This window comes from Peromyscus eremicus, chromosome 14 (genome assembly GCF_949786415.1).
Source record: "Peromyscus eremicus chromosome 14, PerEre_H2_v1, whole genome shotgun sequence".
Classification (NCBI taxonomy): Eukaryota; Metazoa; Chordata; class Mammalia; order Rodentia; family Cricetidae; genus Peromyscus; species Peromyscus eremicus.
The window spans coordinates 53,481,102-53,506,401 of NC_081430.1; the positions used below are offsets into that span (position 1 = coordinate 53,481,102).

Genomic DNA, 25,300 nt, shown 5'->3' on the forward strand with positions numbered 1-25,300 from the left:
AAAGTAATTTGTCTATTTAAATGTCATGCATCTTCCTCCTCCTCCAGAGAGATTTACCAAGCATCTATCTATATCCCTAAGGCCAACACTGCAAGATGTGTTTGCCAGAAGTCCACATTGAAGGGATAATGAATAAAATCAGTACCAACAGCATGGGTGTGGCACACGTTAACATATAGCTCAGAAACTGGTGGAATATAAACACTAGATTTGAGGTGCCAGGACGATGAATCCTTGTGAAGTCTACCCACCCCCACAAGTGGTTCCAGCAGACTCGGGAAATGGTTCTCGGCGACATACAATACTTGAGTTTAAAGCAAAAAACAAAGAGGAAATATTTTAATTTTTTCACAAGTTAATGTCATTGTATTTTAAATAGTCACACTAACAAGTTACAGTTTTCACAAAAATACTTGTACAGAGGAATATTCTTATTTACATCCAGAGTTGCCATAATTAGGAAAGGTCAGGATTCTCAGCAAAGACAATGGCCATGTGGTGAGGTGGTTTTAACATCTGAGACAGGCGAGGAGGGTCCACGGAAAAGATGAACTTGGTGCCTAAAAAACTCCATGAAAAAGCAAGCAGCCCAGTGGGACCGATGAGCTACACAAACAAGGCTAGACACTTCCAACGAGAAAAGTGCACATGAGACAGCTGAGTAAACATCTTTGCGAAGGGAGAGGTCAGCCCCAGCCCCACAGTGCCAAGTGGAAGGGAGCAGCTGACAATACAGTCACATCTTCTAAACTGCAGTGGACAGGCAGCACTCTGAGGCTTACTGCCCAATCCCAGTGATGCTTAGGGAAGGCCAATATCAGCTTCCGAGTCCTATGACTACAGGAAATGGTGAGATTCAAAATATTAAACACTAAGACTCAAAGATTTCTCATCCACAATTTCTGGCTGACCTGCAACTGTACACATAGAATCTCTCAAAGGTAAGTGTGCCCAGTACAATCCTGAAAATGTCCACACAAAGGCTGATGTGTGACATACTAGCATTCTTATAAGAATAATGGCTATACGTTCCTATAAACCAAAATAAAACTTCCTGATTAAAAAAAAGGAAATCATCGGTACACTTCTCTACACTGTACAAATAATCTTCCTTTTCAACCTAAGATGCAAACGTGTATTTGACTTTGATACTAAGTGGTCTGTCCAGCTGCAGACAGAAGGATATCACTCCTGTGTTCAGTCCTTCCAAGGGACTTTGAACTCTACATTCCCAATGGGATGTGAAGGGAGGAAGGGAGGAAGTGTTTCCCACTGTCCTCAGAACCCTGGAATTGGAGGGACTGTACTCAACACTGGCAAAAGTAAAGCAGAGTGGCCTAAGTCTCTTATGCAGTGTTTTACGTATATATCATTTCAATTAAGACAACCCATGGTTAACTCTGAAAATCATTAATTGCAGGGTAGAATCCTCATTTCCAATCCCAATGGTGGAAACACTCAGGTGCCAGTCCTGAGTCACAGGACACCCAGGGAGGGGCGAGGGCCTCTGGATAGCTGGCCACTGGAGCAGACACAGCTGAAGGGTCACATAGGAACCCTGCAGTAGCCCTTCAAAGTGACACAGGACAGATGGCAGGACAGATGGGCCCTGATACTTTGCTTAGGAACACTGCTACTTGGATTTTTTTTTCCTTACAGTGACTTTTACATTTTAAGACTACTGATGACAAATATATGTACTCTTAAGTAGGAATCCACATTACCCAGAAACCTCATTAAAATGGTACCTACTGCTATGATGTCTATGTATGCACTGCTCAGAGTACCAGGGGGTGAGGATAGACAGGAAAAGTCGGGGTTCCCAGTCAGTCCCATTTGGCAATTGCTTCAGTCTCCATTGCCATAGGCAATACAGGCAGGGTCTGGACCAGCTGAGTGATCTTGAGCAAGCTTGCTTCCCTGACTCCTGCGGGGGACTGTGTGTGGACCTCATTAGGTGGGTACATGCAGCCTACTCCAGTCAGAATTATCAACCCAGACTCAACCACGCAGGCATGTTGCCAGATCAAGAAGGTGTCACTCTAAGAAGAGAGATCTGAAGTAGCCCACAGCTGCTGTGGTGTGCACAAACACAGTGTCCATAGCTACCAGCCTGACATCACGGGTCTGGGCACTCTACTGAGCAGGAAGGCACACACCATTATTTCTGCTTATGCCACTGTGACCTAATTGCCCAGAAATTTCCACAAGCTTTGCCCTAAGAAACTTTTTCACTTACAGAGGGACACTGGGGCTGAGTGAGGTGAGACATCTTGGCCAAGTGAAGTCATTTACTTGGTAACTGCAGATGAGGGAACCCAAGGAGCCTGTCAACACGCTACATGTCATCACAACACAAAAGAAAATACAACAGATATACAACTTACAAGTGTTCAAATACAGACGGGTCCCCACCAGGGCCCTGATAATGCACACAGACCTGGAAACCGAATCAACATCTCTGGTAAGGTGCAGAAGGACAAGAGGGAGAAGCAGGAGACAGCATCATAGAGACACTTGTTTACATGGCTTCATTTAACTAGTTAAAGGAGAGAGCTGTACACAGCTCAGAGGGCAAAGGGGATGTTACTTCCGTGTACCGACTCTCATGGACCTTAAACATAACCAAGGATGTGGGGTGAAGTCTGACCAAATGCGACAGGTAACACACACTGCATGTTTCATTAGGAGGACAGATAGTCCCAGCCAGCCACAGCAACAAATTCCGCTACAACCCAGTGTCTGCCCAGGGCCGTATCAGACACTGCTCCACTTAACAAGAACAGAAGAGCCCACCGTGAGGGCCCATGAGGCCACCAGCGGCTGTTCTGAGACCTGTTCTTTGAAGTTTCACAGCAGTGAAAGGAAATTAAGCTTCTGCAAACATACACAGCACTATTGTTAGAAACTCTGGAGTTTGGATTTGGGGTTGGCACTGCCTTCTTGTTCAGAGCTTTCAGAGGGTGAAACTGAGGTCTCAGCTGTGGCATTTAGTTCACTCTGATACCCACCAACACTTTAGAGACCAAAAGGGGACAGCATGTGACTCCAAACAGGGATGAATACAAAGTCTTGCTTTTCTGCTGAGTCTCTAGGCAGATTGCAAACAATTACCCCCTTTCTCCTCAACAATGAGTGACACTAACTACAATCAATTCTCAGAAGTGTCTCCAAATATCCCATCATCAATTATAACATTGCATCAATGAATATACTCTCAGAAAAACAAAACATTCATGGAAGTATACAACAGTCTTACCTTTAAATAAAAATACTTTATTCGTTCCTGACATGTTATCAAAATGTACATTATTAACCAAGTAAAAATGGTACTTTGAATTAGCTGACTAGTACATATTTGGAGTATTTTTATTTAACTTTCTAAGAATAAAGCCCACTTCCAGTGTCCCTTGCCACACATCCCTAATAGTCTGCACTATGTACTTAACAATGGACACACAGAGTCCACCACAGAGCACACATTTCCACTTGCATTTGGATACAGAAACATACTACTACATTTGGGTTACCTTTCTTTGCCCAAACTGAGACATCTTCACTTCTGTCCATATTTATGGAACCTTGTGAATGACAGAGAACATGGCATACCTGTGTTACACTACACAAACACACACGCACACACGCACACGCACCCACACACACAGAGGATAAAGTGCAGCACGGCAGACCTGTCTGTGACTTTCTCCAGGTGACCGAGCAGGTGGTCCCTCGGGGAGTCGAGGCCTGCTTTATCGGACACTGGAGCCCTGGCTGCTTTGCTCTCCCTGTGGCTTCTCTCACCAGCATCAGAAGTGTTGAAACTGTGAGCTGAGAAATCAACTCCTCAGAACTACAAAAGTGCTCCCTGGTGCTTTGGGAATCGCTCCAGTCTTTTTTTTTTTCCTTTTTTTTTTAAGCACTCAACACTGTTTACAAAGATGTTCCCAATGAGATCTTGTCAGTAACAAGTACAATTACAGTCACTTTAATGAAAGCAAAGCATTCAACATGGCAGCAAATCTCTACTGACCACGACACCAGCCACCAGCCATTCCTGCAGGCAAGTGCCAGGCCCTAAAATGTCACAAGGTTTTGGCTGCGTGTGTTTTGACATTAAATTATTTAACTAAAGATTGCTTTTGTTCCTGAGATGAGCACATAAATTAAACACGTTCTCTAGGAAGCTGCACTAGGCCAGCCTGCTCTTAGCTCCACACACTGTGGAGTCACACTGGACACGTCAGTCCTCCCCATGGCGCCACTTCTGCGATTCGTCCTGCCGAACGTCTGGTCTGATTTGGTTTCTCATGCCACCTAACACATTTGATGTTGCTTCGGTGGCTACAATTAGGGGCTTGACCACTGCCGGGGGGATCTGGCGCAGGACTTCACCCACAGCACCAGTGACCCCCCTGCTCTCGTGTTCTCGAGCTGCCGTCTCATAAATGGTCTGAGCCGTGTCTGCAATTCCCTGCAGAGGGTGGGAGGCAGGAAAGAGGAGACAAGCACAGGTCAGAAGCTAAGGTGGTGACACTTCCCTCTTTGAACATCAGCTAGACCAAACCCAAAACAAGCAGAACAGCCAGCCACCCTCGCTCAGCTACCCAACAGGGTTCCGACTATGAAGGTAAGTGGCACTCACCATGGCTTAGCATTTCTCCACGATACTAGTGTGCAGAAAATGGAGTTTAATTAGTTCCAAGCAAGGAAGCACATAGCAACACATCATGACCTAAAAGCAACTTCTGCCCCAATTAACCCCTCCAGCTAAATGCAATTCTGCAAACAGGGCCTCTTGATAGAGGACCACAGTGAGGATTCCTCTGATGCAGCACAAGAAAGCTTAGATCCACTCAGTGCTCGGAATGCATGTACTCTGTCTACAATTACATGTATTAGAAAAAAGCCATGGAACATAATCAATTATAAAAAGCCGACTGAACACTTTATGGGATTACACAGAAAATCCGGAGAACATGGGTAAGAGCCTAAACAGCCCAAATCTCTGCTTTGGCACCACTCCATCTCTGTCACAACTGCTAAGCTTAGGGCTGAAGGTATGGACACATGCTGAGCAGTGACAGGGTCCAACTCCACAGGAGGTTTGGATCTGTGTCACTTATACCACTGAACTCTCTGGGTCCATTTTGACAGCTTCTATGATGAGTACAAAAGAGACACTGAGAAAATGTCCCCATAAGATTGGCCTGTAGGCAAGCCTATGGAGCATTTTCCTAGGCTGGTGGTCCTGGGTTCTATAAGAAAGTGGGCTGATCAACCCACGAGGAGCAAACCAGTAAGCAGATCCCCTCCATGGCTTCTGTATCATCAGCTCCTGCTTCAGATTCCTGTCGTTTGGGTTCCTGTCCTGACTTCCTTCAATGATGGATTACAGCATGGAAGTGTAAGCTGAAATAAACCATTTCCTCTCCAAGTTGCTTTTGGTCATGGTGTTTCATCATAGCAATAGTAACCCCAACCAACGCACCAGGAAAGCATGCAAACCAGTTCTGGTTATCAGCTGAAGTCTCTACATACCTCTTTTACAACACTGTAGGCCTTGGCCACACCTTCCCTCAGGTCTACTGGCTGGTGGGCTAACCGGTGATGAGGAAATCTCTTTGCCTTCTTGGGCTCAATGGAAAGGGTACCCGGAGACACCATGTCATAAGCAGTCTCTGCCGCTGCCTGGGTCATTTTGTCAGAAAGAAGAAATTAATCAGAGGACAGCCTGGAGAGCTGGGCACAAAAGTGTGGCAGTGCTCTCCTGTAGCGGTAAAGAGAGCCTCTGCTTAACCACTCATAACAAGAGCTTAGTGTGAACAGGAAAGGTAAGCTAAAAACTCCCATCTGGATTGAGCTGAACTACTTAGCCCCTTCCTCTTATTATTACCTCCATGTAGCAGCTTTCAATACTTCCGTTTAACCTGTTACATGTTCTTAAACCTAGCTCTGATCTTTTTACATAGACCAGTGAAATAAACCCCCTGCTGACTTAATGATTGGTATTTTCTTGAAATATGCAAACAGACTTGGCAAGTTTCCTACAACTTTGTTACCTAAATGCTCAGTACTAGCTAGCTAAACAACTGCCAAGCACCAAACAGGGTGTGGTAGTGCACACCTGTGCACACCTGAGCACTGGGAAGGCTAAGGACCAAAACTATGATAGTCTGGGCTATATAGCAAGAATTTGTCTCAAAACAAAACAAAACTAAGTATGCCAGTAAACTGTTACAAATGAGATGTCTACCCTCAACATTTCACACATCTTCATGGTAGCTGCTATACAGGACTCATCTGTGCAGATGAGGCAGGCAGGGAACAGTACCTGTATGGTCTGAACCATTCTGTTTGTGAGTTCTAGAGCAGCCATTGCAGTTGAGGTACCAAAGGAGGCAGCACCTCTCTGGAAGCCTCTGACAATGCGACCATCCTTCCGGTACTGCTCGATCGGCAGCCACACCAAGTCCTTCAGGCCTTGCACTAGACACAGAAATCACAAGGAGAACTGTAGGTGACAAGAGTCTCACCCTGTGGCTCCTTGTCTCATTCTCACTGAGGTCCCCAAAGGCCAGGCTCCCAAGAGAAATACAGGCTGAGCCATGTGTATGATTGAAAGTGCTTTAATAACTATTCCAAAAAGTAAACTTAATTTTAATATTTTTAACCCAGATATATCCAAAATATTTTCATTACAATATAAAATCACTATGAAAAATTTATACGCGCGTGTGTGTGTGTGTGTGTGTGTGTGTGTGTGTGTGTGTGTGTGTAGAGAGTGAGTTCAACCATGGATGGAGGGTCTGACCCTGAAACCAGGGGTGAAGTTTTATGTGTATGTTAGTATGCATGTAGGTTTTATAGAAAAACGCTCTTTATATAGACTCTCAAGGTATTTGCAACCCCAAAAAGATTTAAAAAAAGACAACCCACCTAATTGAACTAGTGAATGCATAGGCCCAACACCTCCCAGGATTCCTGGTAGTTGGTTCTTCTTAATGTCAGTAAGCCATTCGGTGATTGCATATGAGAACAATTTGTCAATACCTAGCAAACTAGAGAAAATGACTGTTAATGCAAGGAAGAAACAGAGGTGCATGCTTAAGGACTTTTCCTGTTCGGAAACTATATATTACAAGGACAAAATACTACAGATGCTCCAAAAATACATATATAACTCAGCTACTAAATTCCCAATCTAAATCTGTGTGTGTGTCAGACAGAAGACAGGTGACAGACAGACAGACAGAGAAAGATCGACAAAGCTTGGGGAACATGCACATGGGTGAGTGTCTTTCACTGTTCTTATCTCTTGACTCCCCCATGGCTCAGGCACAGGGTACTAATCACAACCACATCTGTGAAGCTGCATCCGTGTAACTGAATGAGCTAATTTACAACTTTAGCAAGTTATCTATCTGGAAATATCCTAAAGTGAAGATGTTTCAAGAAACACTCCTCTGTTCCAACTGCTTCTACTCCCTCAAACAAACATTAGCCCCGGATCAGTAAGGGTCCTTCAAAGCTACGCTCTCTGAAGAAAACGCAGAGCAGGTGTGCCTGCCTGTAAAAATACTGCACTTCTACTTTTACACTAGCTTTAGTGCCTCACCTCAAAGTCTCAAGCAGGTCAATCTACTCACCCATGCCTATAGAAGAGCCTCTTCAGCTTCAGCTCAGAACAGTTCAACTGAGCCAGACCAATCAAAATCCCAGCCAGTGTTCCCTGAAATAGGAAGAGTAGCCAATTAATCCATAAGCTAAGGAGAGACTCAACATTTAACATGGCTGTTACTGGGGAAGTGCAAGCAGTAATCTGTTGTTTGTTTGTTTGCTTTTGTTTTTTGAAACAGAGTTTCTCTGTGTAGCCCTGGCTGTCCTGGAACTCACTCTGTAGACTAGTCTGGCCTTGAACTCACAGAGATCTGCCTGTGAATTAAAGGTGTGCGCCACCACCACTTGGCTCTGTAATGTTCTTTAATGAAGAAAAATACTTCAAATATTTACAGAAAAACTGTATTTTATACAGTACAACCTACTCTACCACCTAATGATGAACATGTACAAAATCTCACTCACAGGACTAGCATTTACTTAGAAGCAAGTAAAGGTACTGTCCTTCATGTCAGACACATGCACACATGTAAACCAGGACAGCACCAGCTTCATGTCTGCTTTCTAACGGAGTCTAGAACAGAGACAGAGGCCACTGCTGAGATGGCTCAGAGAGAAGGGTACTTGCCACCAAGTCTGATGACCGGCTTTACTCCCCGTGCCCCACACTGTGGACAGAGAACTGGCTCTAAATTGTCCTCTGACCTCCACACAAGTGCCTCCATTCCTCATGCACTCCCTCCCTCCACAGGAAATAAATGTTATTTTAAAAGGTAATTCTGCATTACATATTCATGCCAAGTTTCCACACCTGATCCATTGATACATGTTTGCCGTGATAGTCAAGCCGAATAGGAACTTCTGCCGTGAATCTGAATTCTCTGCGGGGGGAGGGGGGAGACACACAAAGGGAGTTAGTTATATTAAAATTACTGATCATAAAATGAGACCTAACTTGTTAAACTGAAAAATCAAAACAAAACCACAAAGTAAATTACAAGTACATCTTATGTCCTAAATACAAAAGAATGTCTTTTAGTTCCAGCTTATGACTAAACAGATAAATTCTATCTATTGTATTTATGTATTTAAATGTTGTCAGATGCTTTTTCTTAGTTTATTAAATAAATGTTTATTTAAATGTTGTCTATTGTACTTAGAATGTATGGTATTAAAATGTTGTCACAAAAACCTTTTCTTAGTTTATTAAATGTTTATGCTTAGAAAAAATGTTTACATATTCTCAAGTCACATAGAGGACAAATTAATAAAGTGGCCTCAAACGTGAACAAGAAGTAGACAGGAGAGGCAAGAAGACCAAGCCTGCTCAATGTGAGCAGAGGCAGGCCCTGCCTGGCCCTGCTCCTAACACTCCACGGGATACAAGTATGGACGGCTCAGCCCCCTGAGCCTCAGGTCTTCATCACTGTAAAAATGGCACACCCTGGCAAATTTTGGTGAGAATTTGAGAAGTTAATGCTTGTAAGTAGATGTGACTATACTAACACTGGGGGTTCTGGGGTGAAATTCCAACTACACATTGTTGATATATGGCCACAGTGAGCTGCCTTCTCACAGCTGACTGGAAATTTAATGCTCAGAACTTAAAACATGATTTCCCCCAACAGAGTAAACACTAATGGTTAAACACCGAACCATCTCATAAAGCCCTGTACCCACAATAAAATAGCAATGTGCTATCTATTGTGGTCAGTGTCTAAGCCTGGGTCCCAGCTTGTCTCTGTCTCTGAGTACACACACATCTGCATCTATTCGCCTGGGTAGACACCTTTATTCCCTTGGCCCTTCCCACACCTCTCTTCCCTGTGGGGTAAGATGTGTTAATAGAAAGACCAGTTGATTATTTATACATTCAGGTAGCCAGAGACTCTTCACAGTGCCTAGATGGAATATGAAACACACAGTGAGTGCACTAGCCACTTGCGGAGGGAGGAAAACGATTCTGGCGGCATCACTGGAAAGTCAGCAGGCAGACCACTAGCTGAGCGTTAACTTATAATTGCGGTGCCACCACTCATTACCACCCCAGGGTTCTGGACCCTCCAGGAGAATAGAGGGGAAATCTACAAGCTATTTTTCATATTTCAAATAACCTAGCACAAACATACAAAATCAACGTTTGCCTAGGTAAAACTACAGGGGCCTGCCTTACTCCAGTTAAAGACTGTTGAGCCAGGTGTAGTGGCACATCTGTAACCTCAGCTACCTGGGAGACTAAGGAAGGAAGAGCTAGAGTTTGAGGCCAGCCTGGGCCACAGTGAGACCGACCTCCATACAAACAAAGTGTCAAACTTCTTGCTTTCAACATTACATTTACTAAAGCTGAAATGGCAAAGTATATGTGATTAATACAAAATAGGATACTAAAATTAATACACTAAGACACAAATCACCGTAGGAAAATAACAAAAGTGAATATTTGCAGTGAAAATGTAGAGTCCTCTCACAACACAGAAAGACAGCAAAACTGGGGGCCTGGAATAAAAGGGAGGTATAGAGAACAGGGTTGCTCTTTGACCCTCCTCTTTCTAGAAACGCTAAGACTATTCTGACCAACAACAGCTAGGGAAAGAGGACAAGAAGAACAGGTCGGTTGGCCAAGGAAGAAAAACCCCCAGAATGAGGCCAGCTGGCCACAGAGCCAAGCAGCAGCAGTGTGCAGGGTACCTGGGCTTCCCAGAATGCTCTCCTGCCTCAGGAGGGTGGGAGCAGCAGACAGGTCTGAGCAGAAGGGAAGAAGCAGTGTGTGTAGAAAGGCCAAAGCACAGCCCTATACTGAGGGGTGCAAACACACTCCAAGATCTGAAAGGCGCAGCGGGAGCAGAGGGAACGTCCACCACGGAAGTAACAGAGCACAGGGAACATCCACCACGGAACCAGTAACAGAGCAGAGGGAACGCCCACCACGGAACCAGTAACAGAGCAGAGGGAACGCCCACCACGGAACCAGTAACAGAGCAGAGGGAACGCCCACCACGGAACCAGTAACAGAGCAGAGGGAAGGCCCACCACGGAACCAGTAACAGAGCAGAGGGAACGCCCACCACGGAACCAGTGACAGAGCAGAGGGAAGGCCCACCACGGAACCAGTAACAAACAGAGCAGCCCTGCAATCAGGGCTACTGCGTGTAAACAAGGTGGACAGTTAGGCAGGGGCCAGAGACAAACTAACAGGAGTTTATACATCAGTGTGAAGGAACGCTGATGCCACCTCATGCTTGCCGGATCACTTACACTCCAGAGCCACCTTCACAGCTCCATGAGAACTTCATTTGTTAACAAAATAAATGCACTTACCTAAAAAACACAGGCTGGTCTCTAACTGAAGCTTCCTCAGCTGAGAAGTCCTTCTCCTCCAGGCCATTAGCCCCCTCCGCTGAACTGGCACTATGGTTTGGGGAAGGCTGTTTGGGCCCAGGAACTACTAGATTTGGCTCCTTTGAGGTACTCAGATGCCTTGGCAAACTGCAGGTGACATCAGCTGCAGGAGACTTTGTAACTGAAAACACGAGGGGCACATCTGAAGTCAGCTCTGCTACTTTCGAGCACCATGGCAATCAATACCGATCACCCTGAACGCAACACTTACTGGGTAAACCCAACTGCTGTTACAGAGAAGATCTGCTCCCACCCTTCCAACACACATTTGTATTAACTAACACGAATGCACACACACATACAGAACAAGCACTGCAAGCATCTTCTCAAAAACAACACACAGCAATTAATTATATCAGGATCTGCTCCTGATTCAGCAATAAGCTGACTTACAATTCTCCCCCCTCACAAAGGAGAGAAGTGCGTACATTCTGTAAAAATTGAACATGGAATATGCACTTTGAGCTTTGCTTAGCAGTGTGCAGTTCTGTCCTCTTGTAGTGTTGGGTGGCCACAGCTCTTTAGTCAGCAGTTGCTAGGGAAAACAACCAACACTCCACACCATGTGCTGCTGAGTCAGCACTAAGTGGACGCCAGGCACTAGACTCATTTCTGAGCTACATTACTCGGCTTACAAGGGCATTCTGAGGAAGTGACCCCATCCTAAGTAAGCCCTCCGTACTCATCACAGAACCCTCAACCTGTACACGGTAAGTACCTTCTGGATCTGGAGTCAACAGAAGCTCCACTTCTGTAGAAAGACTTGTGAAGAAGTCCTTGAGGAAGAACAGGGCATCCTGGAACAGAGACGAGTCACTGTAACTAAGTCTCTGTCACTCACCATCACACAGCAGTCACTGCACTTCTCTGTGGCATTTCCACCACTCATTTGTTCTTTTTACACACAGGCAACCTCATCCCTATTATTTTCTACAGCTATGAAAAATCAAAAGCACAAACATAACAAAAACAGAGAGATTGAAAGAGCTAGGAATGGGCAGGGTGTGGTGGTGGCCTTTAATCCCAGCAGTGGTCTATATGGCGACCAGTATCACCAGCTTGAGGACAGATAAAGCTATTTAGGCCCTGTCTCAAAACAGAAACAAAAAACTAAAACAAAACAATTAGGAATGATTTCAAAATCAAAGTGCATTTTTGTTTTCTTTGAAAGAAAATGTTCTCGCTTGCTCTTAGCATGAGTTCTCATTCTAAATTGGCAGTGGTAACATCACTACTAGTAACAGCGGATGGGACATCTTACATATTTACCTTGTGCCACTAAACTGCCTAGAACTTGTTTCTTCTTTAATCACTACTATATTGCCTTAACACAGTTCCTTCATTGAACAAGATATTCAAAACGGGAATTTGAAGCTGGGTGTGATGGACACACCCACAATCCCAACATAGCTTCCTAATAAATAGGAAGCTGAGGCAGGAGGATTGCCAAGAACTCAAGAACAGCCTCAGCTACATAGCAAATTCGAAGTCAGCCATGGTAGAGCAAGACTCTGTCTTAAAAAGTAAATAAATAAATAAACAAGCACAAACTAAATCGCCCACTCAGTGTAGTCTTCTCTGCAATCACATATGAGAAGCAAAGTGTTTGGCTCTGGGCTAACACCCCGCCAGGCCCACACACTCAGCTGGCAAATGCAGGGCACAAAACACAAACTTGAAAGCCTAAGCCCATTCTTTCCCATCCTTCCCTCCATCAGAAACTCTAAATTCTATAAAAAATTAACATCACACCAAATACAGTGTGACTGTGAACTACAGGGTCACGATGCTGGTTCACACCAAAAAAGTCTGACTCACAGTTTCCAAGAATGTAGTTACTTGCCATCCCATCTATAGTATGTTTAAATGACACAGGTGACAACATTCTAGGTAATATGGTGCCTAGAGGTCGAGACAGTTCACCAATACCTGCTTCTGAGGCAGGTAGCAGTTTCATAGAGGGTTCATTATTGTGTCATGCTCAGCACATGTACATGTGTGTGGCACTGCTCACACTGTACATGCTTATTACATATTTATATCACACTCAGCATTGCATGCTAACTAACAGTATATAAAATGCTGTTCTTTAACCACCACTCGATGGTGACAGTTTAATGTTGTACATGTTTTAACTCCAACACTGTTCAAACAAAGGAAAATATTAAGTGTAGATCTGTTCTAGAAGAAAAAAAGGAAAACTAAAGACACACAAGAAACCCTGGCTTTTTACGATGCTTCTTTTATTATGGTATTTATGTCTTGCTGTAAAAAGAGCAAATCACAGACATCTCACAAGAGAAGATACAGCGATGGTTCATAAGAATGTGAAAAGAGGCTACACATCGCCAACCATCAAGGAACCCCAAATGAAGATATAAAAACACTAAATACAACATCTAAAATTTAAAAGATGACAGGACCAAGTTTGGCCAGGACAAGAAGCAACCAGAACACTTACTGGCTGCTAGTTGAAAACAGTTAAGTAGCTGCTCACAGTAGCTGAAGGATCTAGAAGTTCTGCTTTATTTACTACATGTATGTAGATGCATGAGTGTATATGTGTAAAAATACACATGCATGCATATAACTCAAGAGAGATGAAAAATATGTCCACAAACACTTGGACATATTCAAAAAATTTCAAAATGGCCTTATTTATGAACACTAAAAGAAAGTGCAGACCAGCAGGCAAATGGGTAAGCTGGGGCACATGCATGGTGACACAATTCAGAGGAAGGAAGCCAAAGATACTTCCGTTTATACAGAGCCATAGTCCGGGAAGATGCCCTGTGAGGCGCGGGAAAGATGGATGGCGGTTTGGAGATGGTGAGGCCCCACTACACACGGTGGAGAGGACAGGGCATTTCAGCTGGCAGAGCAGCTACTCTGTGGTAAAACTCTATCAAGTTCCACTGCATGCTTAAAATCTGTATACTTCAGAAGAGTATTTTAGCACAATCATTTAAAATTTAAAATTTAGTCAACATTCAATGTTAAACTTTGACTGTAAAACATTTATGCCTAGCCTGAGGTTCTATACAGAGAAGAGTAACAGTACTGTGCTAAAGAACTACTTTAATGTCAGGCTCACTCTGTGACATACGACGACACCATGTGGCCATACAATTTCTATTTCCCTCACTGTTTTCCCTAAGATTAATATTTCTCCCCTTTAAAGTAACTATGCTTTCTTTATAGGTCTACAGACGGAACTATAATCAGTATTAAAGAAAACGGAGCTGCCGGGCGGTGGTGGCACATGCCTTTAATCCCAGCACTCGGGAGGCAGAGGCAGGTGGATCTCTGTGAGTTCGAGGCCAGCCTGGTCTACAAAGTGAGTTCCAGGAAAGGCACAAAGCTACACAGAGAAACCCTGTCTCGAAGAAAAAAAAAAAAAAAAAGAAAACAGAGCTTGCTAAGTTCAGTAAGGTCATACAATAAGCTTGACTCTGACTCAGTCTTCTCATGGTAGGAATTTCCACAGATGAATTTCTCCATGAATATTTCACTATATTTCTAGTAAGCCAGCACATGGATAAATTGAATTAAAATAGAGATATCAAGGGGGCTGGAGAGATGGCTCAGTGGTTAAGAATACTTGCAGAGGACCCAAGTTCAGATCCCAGGGCCCACACTGTGCAACTCACAACCACCTGTAGCTCCAGTTCCAGGGAATCTGAAGCCCTCTTCTGGCTTCTGTAGGCACATGCCCACACATGTGCAAATACTCACATACATACATACACATATGCACTCGAAAGCACACATAAATAAAAATAAATCTTTAAAAAATATGCATATCAAAGATATTTCCATAATAAAAAAAATACAATTCTAAAGTTGACCAGCTCAAAACACACAAGCATTATATATAAACCCAGTTTCCTCTTGCACATTATCTCAGACTGGGCCTGCTCTGTTTACAGTTTGAGTATTTATTTCAATTGATGTCTGAGATGCCTGTCACTTGCCATAGATTATCCAAATTTTATTTAAGTGACAATGATCAAAAATCAGCATTACTTAGGCAAGTGAATAATGCTATCCACAAATACGCCAAACCCCAAACTATGAAAGGTTTATCAAGACATTTTGCTATTTTTAAAATTCTGCGTACGTTCTGCGGCTGTTGCTTGCTTCAGCTAATATTCACGAAAGTTCACACAACACAAACCTGGTCAATATTGAGGCGAAGTGGCATCAGTGACACTCTCAAGCAGCACTCCTGTGGTAACCTGCCAGACTCCGGACGGACATGCAATGCTTTAATTGTCAACTACAAGAAAGAGAAAAAACGTTTTCCCTGGTGACATAATGACTTTATTCTCATTTTAAAAAATTAAAAAGTAATCATATTTCTATCTGAGAAAAACAGCAGAATTTTGAGTTTTGAGGCCAGCCTGGGCTAGACAGCGAGACCTTGTCAAAGAAGAAAGAAGGAAGATTATTTTTACCCTTTTCCTTAAAAGCTTGTCCACCCATCAAGAACATCTTAGGACATATGACTCTCAGAGGACCACAGCAAATGACAACACTGCAGCTTCAGGTCAACGGAGCTGCTGAGCTCCCAGAGCCGGTGCATGGGCCCGGGGTCCAGAGCCGGCCTGTCAGACCCCCAGAGTCCAGAGCCTGTCAGACCTCCAGAGTCCAGAGCCTGTCTCTGTCAGACCTCCAGAGTCCAGAGCCTGCCTGTCAGACCTCCAGAGTCCAGAGCCTGTCTGTCAGACCTCCAGAGTCCAGAGCCTGCCTGTCAGACCTCCAGAGTCCAGAGCCTGCCTGTCAGACCTCCAGAGTCCAGAGCCTGCCTGTCAGACCTCCAGAGTCCAGAGCCTGTCTCTGTCAGACCTCCAGAGTCCAGAGCCGGCCATTCCCACTTCACTAACATTTCAAGTCTTCTAAGGGTGAAGGGCTAACAGCAGTCCTAACTGTTTTCACATGGTTCTGTTTTACCTGAGGAGTGACATATTAGCAATTATAGATAGAGGATGTAGTTTATAAAATAACTCTTGAACACAAAACTTAAAATAGTATATTTAACAGGAATTTTCATATTAAAAAGAGAAAACACATTTTTTCCTCATTTCTAGTCATTCTTCCCACTCTAATTCGCCTGTAGTTAGACACAAATAAGAACGTTTTTCCAGAACTAACAAAAAGAGAGCAAGGCTTTGAGGCATCTTACCATGTTGGAATGAGCTTTACGAGGCATGTCTTTGCTGCAGTACAGGTATAAAAATTTGTTCATTTGTGATGTTGCCAGCCGATCCCGAATTTCAAGATCCTGAACGATGAACACCTGCCTGGAGACCGGGTGTTCTAGGAGGCTGGACTCACACTCAGGCTTACACGGGGGGTAGACTTCATGCTGAAACTTCACCTTAACACACAAGAAAAACACAGCAATCTTGACTTTCTTTTGGCTGTTGAGATTTTATGTATTTCATTGTCTATGCACCACGTGCAAGCTGTGCTACAGGTCAGAAGAGGGCACCGGATCCCCGGAACTGAAGTTAGCGCTGACCGTGAGCGAGCCTCTCAGGCAGGCCAAGCATTCAATCAATGGAAATGTCATCAGTGCTCTGTCCTGTGGCCTCTAGACGTTCACAGGGGACGTGCACAGGTGCACTCCAAAGTCAGGCCCTCCCAGACAGGCAATTCAATAGAGCAGTGGTTCTTCAAGTGGCCCACAAGGCAAATGGTGGGTAAGACCAGAGAACCCTCACTAACATGCCTACTGAAGTGATTCTTCCCTTTCAAAACTCCATCTTACCTTGCCTAATTGTATTTCCATTAAAAAGTCATGGTTCCTTCCTTTGCCCCCACAGACTGTATGACGTCCATGCCTTGTAGGTGTTTGAGAAGGTGAGCTATGGGGACTACTAAAAAGGAGAAAAGAGGGGAAAAAAATTGAAAAAAAACCCCAAACTCCTCTTTGTTAAAAGAATATTCAATTTAATGAATGACATTAGAAAAATTAATAAGATAACAAAGAGAAAACATTACAGAATTACTAGAATGGTCCGCAAACTGTGTTACTATAAATCAAATTTTATCACTTAGCCAGGAGTGGTGGTGAAGACCTGTAATCCTAGCTACTCTTGAGGCTGGGGCAGGAAGAGTGATGCTTGCCTGAGCCACAGTGAGCTGAGTGGGACAGCATATGCCTACCATGTGCAATGCCTGAGGTTAAAGCCCCTATACCACGGGGGAAATGTGTTATTTATATTTTGGATATACTCAAAACGCAATTTTATTACTGCCACGTGCAAAGCCTAATTATGATGCTGGACGCCAAACACACTTGGAATGAAGGCTCTGTAACTTTCTTTTTTATCTCAGAAATCCAAGTCAACCATAGAACTCAACCAGGACAGAAGCATTCCAAATTAACCAGTAAGTAGAAAAGGGTACTCAACTGCTGTACCAAATGGTTCTGCCTGGGAAGCTTCTATGCCACCTCATCCCATAGACACATTTGCTCCAGCACACCTACACTTTCTAATCATTCTCTCCCCACACTATGGAACACTGCTTTGCTTAATCAAAAATACTCAGCTCTGGGGATGGAGAGATGGTTCAGAGGTTAAGAGCACTGGCTGCTCTTACAGAGAACCTGGGTTCGGTTCCCAGCACCTACATGGTGGTTCAACCATCCATACATAACTGCAGTTCCAGAGGCTGCAACTCCCTCTTGTGACCCAAGAGGATGCACATGGTGCACAGACACTGACAGACAACACACACACATAAAATCAATAGGCCTTCAAAAAAGTTTAAAACGTAAAATAAAATACTTGGCTCTGCTCCACATCCTGTTAGATGCTGGGGGCTCCGGGCAAGCATGGACTCTGCCTCCTGACACACACTCACTTCATTTTATGGACCCCATTCAGTCACATAACCTTTTCTCCCTTTGAAACTGAGGGCGAGGAATGGGGACAATTTACTTTCATAAACAAACACACGATGGGTAATGATTGCTTAGTGAAAATCTTCTAAGTCGACATTTTAGTAAATACATGAGAAATACAAGTAAGTTCACAGTCAACTTTAGGTGTGACATTTAAAATACGTATTTGAATACTAATTTATTCTTCCTTAAGATAAATACCAGGGCTAAGAGCACTGACTGCTCTTCCAAAGGATTCGAGTTCAAGTCCCAGCACCCACACGGCAGCTGACAGTCTGTAACCCCAGTTCCAGGGGATCCAGTGGCCTTTTCTGGCCTCTGTGAGCACTGCCTGTGTGCTGCACAGACATATATCCCCACAAAATCCCCAGATACATAAAAATAAGTAAATCTTAAGGGAAAAAAAGATAAATTTCATGTGTTTTTCTACGGACAGGTCTACTGGTCCATGGAATGAACTCACATGTAACTCTTAGCTGGAGAAGTAGGAGGGACTGCTGCAAAATCCTTGCCTCCGTAAAGATGCCACACCAGCGAGACTTCCTTAACAACATAGCGAATGGCAGGGATGGGAAAGTGAAGCGGGGCTTTGCTGCTATCCATCCTTGTAATGGGCAGACTGAAATAGTCGTCTCTTATCACAATCGCATCGTCAACCATGATCTTTATCACTGGCTCTTCTTCCTTCTCCTGAAACACCAACAGGGAGCACGCTCACTCACCACAAACAACTGGTGTGCCTCAGACCAAGGGGTTTCTTCAGTCTACATTCTTTTCAATCATTTCAACATATGAAACAGTGTAACAATCTGTTTTCTTTGAAATGGAGTCTCATACTACAGCTCTGATTGGTGTGAAACTTGTTAGGTAGATGAGGCTAGCTTTGAACTTATAGCAATCCTCCTGCCTCCTGAGGCCTGGGATTATAGGGATATACCAGCTTGGGTAATAATTTCTGACATTAGCCAGGTGGTGGTGGCGCACACCTTTAATCTCAGCACTCGAAGGCAAAGCCAGGCGGATCTCTGTGAGTTCGAGGCCAGCCTGGTCTACAGGGCGAGATCCAGGACAAGCACCAAAACAACACAGAGAAATCCTGTCTCGAAGAAAAAAAAATTTCTGACATCAATCATCACATAATATATTGTACCTTATTGTCATAAAATAAAATCTGCTCTATAAAAATCAACTCATGAATATTTCTAAAGTTTATAATTTGGCTCTTACTATTTGATCATTGAAAGTAGTGTGTGTGTGTGTGTGTGTGTGTGTGTGTGTGTGTGTGTGTGTGTGTGTGATATTACAGTTTAAAGTCATACTGCATTCTAAACCCAAACCTGACAAATTTCAACACACTAATCAAATTATGTTTCTAATTACAGGCTTACCCTACGTTCAGGGCTTTGATATTTGGTGGGTTTTTTTGGTTTTTTGTAAATCAGAAAGTTCTCAGAACCTACAGTCACCTATGAAGGCTGTTGTGTGTGTGTGTGCATTCATCTCAGTTCTCCCAGCCATTCTGCACCCCATCTTCCTGTCATTCCTGTAATGTCCCTTACATTCAGCAACTGCACTTCACCAATCGTGTAAAAATTGTGCAAATGCACGCATTCTCTGAGCCATGTGTTGTAGAAGTAGTGTAATGTCCATTTACAAAGTTCTAATGTTAACTACAGGGTGCAGGCATTTTGCAGTGGGAAGAGCTGCAGATTCAAAAGACCTTCAGATGCCCTTTGGTCCATTTAATTTGTAACACTATTTTAAAGTTTCAGTTGTGTTATCAATTTATTACCTGGATGGCTGCTTTTGGTGCAAAAAGAATGCAAAAGTCGTCATTTTCAGTGGGTGCTCCTGTCCCTGTGTCACTAATCAAGTGGTGAGGGAGGGAGGCATGAGCAGGACTAGGCTCCTGGGACACATTCCCACTCTCGTCTGGGAACAAGAAGAGGTCTGAACAGCATGGCTCCTGAGTGTGCGACTTTTCATCCAGGACACCTAGACGCAAAGACAGAGACATCTGGCAACAGCCTCTTGACTGCAGGTCAGACACAGTGGGCTCAGCCTTCCACCTAAACACCTTCCCTATTTCTCACCTCAACTCTGAGTCTGCAGCTTAGGGAGGGCTAAAGTAACACAGACGCCTCAGCAAGAGACAGAAATACCTCGAAAGCACAAAGAAGTGCCTCAGTCAACCTGAAGTTCCTTCTCTAGGAAAGTAAGGACAGTTCCTTCCCAGTTACTTGGTGTAGGAGAAGCTCAAGAACTCAACAAAATCTGTTCCCATTAACTGGGGTCTATTTTGGTCAAGATTCTGCTTTGCAGGTGGAAGAAACTGACAAATGTCCATAGGGTTCAATCTTGGAAACTTCTTGAGCAACATTGCAAAGGGAAGGAAAAAAGACTCATCTAGTAGACCCTCACCCAAAACCGCAGGAGTCTCTGCTTAGGGAAGGGGTGGGGAGAGTGGCTAAGCTAATTCCTGGGCTCCAGAAACCTATGCTGGACACTTGCTCTCATGTAGCTCTCTCAAAATGAAATTCACAGACGATGCCATGTGTACCAAAAATCTGCACATGAGCATTTTATACTGCGTAGTAGAGTTATCCATTCTTTCTCCATTCATTCCAACCAAACACTGATGATATGGGGCGAAGAACACAAAAATGTCTAAGAGTCTCCCAGACAAGCATGAAACCCTGTCACCAGCACTGCAGGCGCCGCTCCCATCAGTGTCTAGTGCTCACTGAAGACGCAATCAGGGTCCCTTCCCACTCAGGCCAGCTGCTGCTGTTTATGAACAGGAAGCTGGAAGCTTAGTTCATACCCTTAGATAAAATTTATCCTAACTTACAATGAATGCAACGTTTCACGCTAAATGTTTCATAATACCATGGATTTTCTCAGGATGCCCATAGCCCAGGCTGGCCCTATACTATGTATGGCCAAAGCTGTCCTTAAATTCTTAACACTACCTCTAACTGCCATGTATTGGGATCTCAGGAAGGTACCACCTTTCCCAGCTCCATCAATTATTATTTTTAAATTAAGGTTTATAGAATTTAGAAATAACTATGCTCTCCACTAAAGGCGTTGTGGCACATGCCTTAAATCCCAGCACGTGGGAGGTGGAAGAAGGCAGATCTCTGTGAGTTGAAGGTCAGGACAGCCAGGGTTATATAAGAGACCCTGTCTCAAAACCAAACAAAGAAATAACTACGTTTATCCAACCTGAAAAACTGTTTTGAAACAAATGCTTCAAGATATTTAGATGCTTCCATTTGGCTTTTAAGACTCTTTACTCATCTGGTTCCTTTCTGCTTTTCCAACTTTAACTGTTTAATTCTTTTCAATCTGATGGAACTTCTGTTCTAGTGACAGCTAGATAGGTATCTACAGATCATGCATGCCTTCCTCCATACTGTAATACAGAACAAATCTATGACCTTGTCAAGATGACCTTCCTTCTCATGCACCTCCACATACAGCCAACTAGTCCTGTTTTCATGAGACTCATGAATTTCCAATCTACATTCCAGGGTATTTTGTGTCACTTTTCAATCATTCCAAGCACTAGCACCATCTCCTGTCAGTCTGTTCTCCCAACAGACAACAGACACAAGCTAATGACTAGCACATATCTACAGATCCAGATGAGTCCTTAGTAAGTTTCTTACTGAAAATGTCATAAGAACACAAATAATGTGACACACGCTACCCTCAGAGATCCCAGGAAAAGCCCTCTCACCATTAGTCTGTGGTCCAACAGGGGCAGAGGTCTGCTGCATGTCAATCTCCTCCATGGCGTCACTCATCAGGTCCCGTAAAATCTGCTGGTCAGCTTCAGGAAGCACCGGACCACGCGAAGATGATCGACCACTGGAATCTACCTACAACCAAAAAGCCAAGGTAAAAATAGCTAAAGCCAGCAAGTGGTGGCTCACACCTTTAATACCAGCACTCGGGAGGCAGAGGTAGGTGGATCTCTGTGAGTTCAAGGCCAGCCTGGTCTACAGAGCAAATTCCAAGACAGGCTCCAAAGCTACACAGAGAGACTCTATCTCAAAAAACAAACAAACAAACAAACAAACAAACAAACAAACAAAAAAAGCTAAAGCTTGGTGCAATGGGGTGTGCCACACTCCCAGCTACTTCAAAGGGGAAGCAAGGGGACCACTGGGCTCCAAGTGCATAAGGCCAGCCTGGGAAACAAAATAAGACATTTCTCAAAGCAAAACTCATCTGAAAATACTCTTTTTTTTCAGAAAAGAAAGACAGGACACTACAAGGAAGCAGAGAGTAGAGCCAATGAGAACCACCCTGGGACCCATTCCACCTCAGAAACAACAGGTCCATGCTCACTGTCTACACCTGCCTGCAGTTCTGTTGTAATCATTATCACTTCAACAGCTACCAAAAAGTACAAATAAACAGGAACTTAGCTCAGATGCAGACACAGAACCAGGACCCTGCCAAGGTAATGGGAGGGGCTGAAAACCCTGCTGTGTAGCCAGGGGTTACTGAGAAGGCCTGATCTGCTCAGACCATACTGCTGCTCCTGTAGGTCAGGACCTCCTCTCTTAGACTCCGGAGGCCAGTGGAAGATATAAACAGGAGAGAAACCCTGAATGGTAGTTCATTCACAGGGCTCAACTCCAGTACCACCACTTTACCATTTTGCTTATTTAGTAAACTGCAGATCCATTAAACTAAGCTGTGCTCCCCAAAATGTGAGCACTGCTCTGAAATGGAAAGACACAAGGTGAAAGCATCTCTGATAAATGGACAGTGTCTTTCAGAATAGAGAGTAAACAGTGGAGGAAGTGTCTTTGGTCATCTCAGTACCAGTGGAGCACAGGAGGGACAGAGAGGAAGAGCAGGATGACCTAAGAGGGCACGTGATGCCAGCCAGACCCTTGCTGATAGAACTGACCTCTCTGAGTAAGTTCTGAGGTGCCCTACCCTAAGGAGACTAAGGATGCTGCACACAGAAAAGGCTGTCAAGAACAGCACTGCAAAATAAAACACCCAAACAAATGGAACAAGTTCCAACTTGACACATGACATCAGAAAGAGACACCTGCAGCATAGGAGAGCAGCGTCCTTGAAACCGAGATGGGGACACTTGTTATGCTCCTCTTGCTGACTAGGGAAGTCACCAAGCGATCTAGCACAAACGACAACCTTTAGCCTCCCCTCAATGGGCTGTGAGGGAGGGAGAGGAAGCTCCGTGGAGGGTTGACCAAGTAGTAGAGAGAATGGGTAGAAGCACTAGTGTACAAGTAGGTCTTTAGGTGACAGTAGCATTTGCCACTAGCTGCTTACAGCATTTGACACAGCTTGTTTTCTTCCCTAAGAACAGGTGCAAAGAAAAGCAATCTAAAAATATTATGTCGGCTGAGATTAATATTCTGAAACAAAGAGCAGTAGACTGGCTTTTCAGAGGCCCCGGAATCACCACTCCAGACCCGTTACTCTAGGACGTGACATCAGCGGGATGGGGAATCGATCGCCTGGCCTGTACCTTTGGCTTTCTCTGTGGGACTCCGGGCTTCACTTCTGCTTTGTTAGGTGCATGTAAGTCCCCGTAACTTGCAACATACTGAATGAGATTCATCAGTGCGGCGCATGAGTCTGAGCATGTTCTGATGTGGACGACATCACTGGAACAGTGCAACTCAAAGCGGGGCTCAGTCTGCAGGGTGCAGGGGAATGAAAACACTCTTTTTTAGACAATCGTCACCAAATCCTCTACAGTCACAGGAACGAAAACAGATACTAATGGGCTGGAGAGATGGGTCCCTGGTTATGAGTACTTATTGCTCCTGCAGAGGACCAGGTTTCAATTCCCAGCACCCACAGTGGTTCACAACTGTCTCTAACTCCAGTCCCAGGGGTCTGACACCCTCTTCTGACATTTGCAGGTACCAGGCATGCATGTGATGCACATACATACATTCAGACAAAACATTCATACACCTAAAATAAATCTAAAATAAAATATATACTTATTTGTTTTGTCACCTGAAAAGTATTTAAATCAATTCTAGTTTTCAAATATTTGGGCCAAAATTGGATCAAAAGAAAAACACGTTTCAATACATTCTATTTTTTATCTCTTAAGGACAGGATTTAAGTAAAATTTCCACTTATTGTAACTGACCTGTTCTCCATCAGAATCTGACTTCACTGCAGTTATGGTCAGCTCTAAAAGTCCCATGTCCATCACACGAACATAATCTAGAATTTAATACAATACTTACTGTAGGTTTTCACAACTGCATATCCCACCAAGCGCGAACAAAGCTCCCTGCGGATGTCACTAGGGTCTGTAGTGTGAGGACACTGACAGGCCATCCTACAATCTCACTGTGACTTCATCTGACACCTCACTTAATTTTAGCTACAACAAATGACTAAATATTAAATAGATATTTAGAATACACAAAAAACATAGCTAACACCATAAGAACATTTCACCATCAAACTGAAAAGCCAGTATCCACTAAACTCTGAAGGTGTATGAAGCATTACTCTAATTATTGTTTATCAATAAAAATTCAGGAGTCAGATATTGAGGCAAGAGCCTGAAAGATCAGAAAAGCAGAGAAGCCACCAGTCCTCCCTACCTGCTCCATTCCTTCCTCTAAACAGAGAGCCAGATCCCTCTCCGCCCCACCTTACCACTTCCTGTCCTATCTGTCCTCAGTCTTCCAAAACCTCTGTGGTTAATTTTGGTTGGCTAGGGGCTAACTCCACCCTCCAACTCCAAGCAAGCTATATTTGTCAGAAAACGATCAAAATATCACACAACAGATGTAGCATACAATTATTACACATTTGAATATCCGTTAAAAGTTCCCTAACAAGAACCCAGCTTTCAACACTATTCTCCACTTAAAACTGCTATTACACACACACACACACACACACACACACACACACACACACACACACACACGCGCGCAGCTGGAGTTTGTTTTGAACTCACCTCTATTCAGGTTTATAGTGACAGTGTTACACTTGTCAGAGAGGTGTAAAGCAGCCTCATCCATGATGATTCTGAGGAAAGGAGACAGCATCTGAAAAACCAAGCTCTGAGCCTGTGCACAGCACCATCGGCACACCTTCCCACCATGTGGGTGTGCCTAACCCACAATCATGAGTGGAATCAAAACACATGAAGGTGCCAACACATCGGTCTCTAGGCTGTGGGGGCAGTTTGTGTTTCAACAGATGCTCAAATCTAAATAAAAGGTTTCCATTTCAAAGATAACACATGCTGGGCGGTGGTGGTGCATGCCTTTAATCCCAGCACTTGGGAGGCAGAAGCAGGCTGATCTCTGTGAGTTCAAGGTCAGCTGGTCTCCAAAG

The 25,300-nt window shown here is 43.9% G+C and overlaps 1 protein-coding gene across 2 annotated transcripts in view; it reads right to left on the reverse strand.

Moving 5' to 3' along the window:
- Positions 1-310: 310 nt before the first annotated feature.
- The window catches only part of Atg2b (autophagy related 2B), a 66,813-nt gene continuing 41,823 nt past the window's right edge, over positions 311-25,300 (reverse strand). Inside the window, exons 26-42 of one of the 2 annotated variants that reach the window (XM_059279712.1) lie at positions 24,918-24,988; positions 24,090-24,166; positions 23,451-23,621; positions 21,675-21,816; positions 19,722-19,924; positions 18,393-18,619; positions 16,790-16,895; positions 16,202-16,396; positions 15,194-15,295; positions 11,735-11,813; positions 10,936-11,137; positions 8,429-8,498; positions 7,647-7,729; positions 6,937-7,058; positions 6,332-6,486; positions 5,539-5,688; positions 311-4,471 (exon numbers count right to left, since the gene is read on the reverse strand). In XM_059279712.1, coding sequence (XP_059135695.1) covers positions 4,241-4,471; positions 5,539-5,688; positions 6,332-6,486; positions 6,937-7,058; positions 7,647-7,729; positions 8,429-8,498; positions 10,936-11,137; positions 11,735-11,813; positions 15,194-15,295; positions 16,202-16,396; positions 16,790-16,895; positions 18,393-18,619; positions 19,722-19,924; positions 21,675-21,816; positions 23,451-23,621; positions 24,090-24,166; positions 24,918-24,988 — 2,386 coding nt within the window. In that variant the 3' untranslated portion in view covers positions 311-4,240. Of the gene's footprint in view, positions 4,472-5,538; positions 5,689-6,331; positions 6,487-6,936; positions 7,059-7,646; positions 7,730-8,428; positions 8,499-10,935; positions 11,138-11,734; positions 11,814-15,193; positions 15,296-16,201; positions 16,397-16,789; positions 16,899-18,392; positions 18,620-19,721; positions 19,925-21,674; positions 21,817-23,450; positions 23,622-24,089; positions 24,167-24,917; positions 24,989-25,300 lie in introns of both variants that reach the window. The other variant, XM_059279711.1, reaches the window with a different exon arrangement.